The following is a 2950-nucleotide window of genomic DNA, read 5'->3' as shown; positions in this document are numbered from 1 at the left end:
TATAAAATATTTATATAACATTTAAAAAAATGAATAATAATAAATATTATAAATATTCTGTGCTATCTGGGATACATATAATATAATTTAAATTAATATACAATCTTGTATTAATTACTCAAGTAACAAAATGACATTAAAAGATTACGTAATAATATCTAAGACCAAGATAAACATGATTACGGCTATATTCCAAAATTCACTATCAATGTTGAAAGTCTATAGTGTATGTAACGTAAACTATTTTTTAGGACTGGCAATAAATTTGGTTGGAACACAGTCTATACTTGTCTTAAGAGCTGGCAAAATTTTACCCAACCCAGTTAAACCCACCAGTTAACCAAAGTAAAAAATCCATATTAAAATCCACAATCGGTTTTTAGTATTTTTAGTTTACTATTCACTATTATTAAAACCTAAGAGAACGTAAATAAAAGTAATATGTTTGTAAATCACAGAAAACAAAAGTTGTTTGTTTATATTATTTATATTTAATATTTTTCAGTAAAAAGATATGACAACTTTGTTATATATATTAATGTATATATTAATATATATATTAATATATGTATATATAAAATAAAAATATTTTTCAAAATATTTTTGTTAAAAATCTTAACGAACTTGTCAATTTTTTCTGGAGCCAATGAATTTCTTAACTTACTCCAAACATGACCAAACGTAGAGAAAATTCTCTCTATACTTGATGGACTAAAGAGATTTGTTACAAAAATACAAAATGCCTTTTTAGGGCCATTCCCAGGTAACACTTGGTTTATACGTTTTATATACGTTTTCTAAACGTATCTAATGTTCCACAAACATGTAAGAAACGTATATAAAACTAACATGTGTACTGAGGTTATCATTATCTATTTTAATGCATTTATTAGCTAAAATATCTATCCGTTTTGTTGGACAAACTGTAGAGCTATATTTTTTCTGTCAAATTCTTTGCTTTCGTGCAAAAATGCTTCAAATGAGCATAATTTCATCGAAATTGAAAGACGGCGGGGGGAGTCTTTTGAAAAATTACTATGGTTTTTTTTTTAACCAGAGCAAAACTGGATAAAACCGGTTATAATCACTGGGTTTGGTTTAATATAAAAAACCTGGGTTTTTGCCAGCTCTGATTATCTTTTAATGTCATTCTAGTGCTACTTGCGAATATATATACAGTTTATAAATTGCTATAAATGGCGAGGCGAATAATATGCACTTGTATGCATTAAACTTAAATAGTTATTTTTTAATTTTATATTATTACTAGACTGCGGAACTTTATGCAAAATACTTAACTGAATATTAACTATCGGACAGTTTTAGCAGTCAATCGTTCGTTAAAGAGTTATTAAAAGGTGAAGTAAAAAGATTGAGATTGCCATCTGTAAATTTACAAAATTGCAAAATATGCATTTTATGCAAAACATTCAGTTAAGTATTTTGCATAAAGTTCCGCAGTCTAATTATTACACTTTATTCTCATTAGAAACAATATTGACTAGGTTGGATTTTGATTTTATTTGTTCTCGCGGGTTAATAAAGACAATACTATCTACCCCATATATTAATGATGAACGGAATGCATGGATTATATGCGCAAGTAAATATCGTGGTACAATATATTTATGCAAGTTTTATACAGATGAAAAAGAACATGAACGCCTCACTGAATCAGACTACGAAAAACAAGCGACTTCATGGGGATTTAAATTTGAACAGTATATGCTTGCAGGTATTTCATCTCAGCAACAGAATGGATTGAAATGGATTAAAATGTATTCAGATTTTCAGACATACGGATTTATGAATGTTAAAATAAATCTTTTTTAATCTTGAATGCATTTTTATTCATTTATAGAAATTTCGTGAAACTTAAATGTCTATTCCTTTTCAATCTTGAATGCATATATTTATTCATTTATAGGAATGGCATGGAGTATATTTCTATACTTTTCAATTTAAAAATAATATTATAGTATTTTATGTGCATTGTGAATACTGCTCAATTCAAAATTCTGAATAGGAAATGCAGTTTTTTAATCCAGTTGAATCTAAAAATAATATATCAGCCATTTCTGTGCATCATGAATACTGTTCAATTCAAAATTCTGAATACAAAATACAATTTTTTAATCCAATTAAATAAAAAAAGTTTTTCTTTTAAGATGAGCGATGAATGCTGTTTAATTTAAAATTGTGAGTAGAAAATTCATAGTTTCATTTAAAAATGCATCATGAATACTACTTTATTCAGAATTATGAATAAGAAATTTTTCGTTTTAATTCAACTGAGTTAAAAAAAAATTGTACCGTAAAAATATTAGGTGTTACACTTAATTCCTGCCGCTCGCTACTAGAAGATGCTAGCTCCAACACTGGCAAGTTTCGACGATGAAGTCATATGTCTTTTGTAGTTTAAACATCCAGTCTTGTCAGACCACTCGAGCGGATCGGACGCGTTTCCTCTCGTCTCGGATGTTGTATCACCTCGATAGTATTTTTGGGAAGCCTTGCCAGCTTTGATTGAGCCGTTATATCTCACTTTAAAGTGGAGTCTTAAGTCGTAAGAAACTGACCAATTCCAATCGAGTATTCTCCTTATATTTGATTGTGATTGGTTGGTTTCCTACAACTTAAGACTCCACGACCGTCTACTTCTATGTAGAGGACCCTTTACAGTCCCTTTATCCGTCTTGGCGCGCGGCCGTGCGGCGTGGAAGCGTCGTAGCCGCAGGCGTCCAGTGTTGGAGGGGGCATTTCATCATTTTTATTTTGATTACATCATTTTTCATATTACTCGCCCGGTTCGAGGTGGCCGGTGCATATGCTGTTTCTCAATTTTCTACAAAGTTAACATACAAAACGTGATCTGGCCGTTTCGACCTCCTATTGATTGTTTGGGGTGGCACCCAGTTGGACACGGCTCAGTTGGACACGAGCTACTCAC

At 30.6% G+C, this 2950-nt stretch overlaps 1 protein-coding gene across 2 annotated transcripts in view; it reads left to right on the top strand.

Moving 5' to 3' along the window:
* The window catches only part of LOC108769590 (decapping nuclease DXO homolog), a 15770-nt gene that overhangs the window by 2049 nt on the left and 10771 nt on the right, over nt 1-2950 (top strand). For both annotated transcript variants that reach the window (XM_018520629.1, XM_018520628.1), the window contains exon 2: nt 1506-1735. In XM_018520629.1, the coding sequence (XP_018376131.1) occupies nt 1506-1735 (230 nt within the window). The remainder of the gene's footprint in view (nt 1-1505; nt 1736-2950) is intronic.

Source organism: Trachymyrmex cornetzi, unplaced genomic scaffold (genome assembly GCF_001594075.2).
Source record: "Trachymyrmex cornetzi isolate Tcor2-1 unplaced genomic scaffold, Tcor1.1 scaffold92, whole genome shotgun sequence".
Taxonomy (NCBI): domain Eukaryota; kingdom Metazoa; phylum Arthropoda; class Insecta; order Hymenoptera; family Formicidae; genus Trachymyrmex; species Trachymyrmex cornetzi.
Note: the sequence above shows the minus strand (reverse complement) of the source record. Positions and strands in the feature narration are given on the sequence as shown.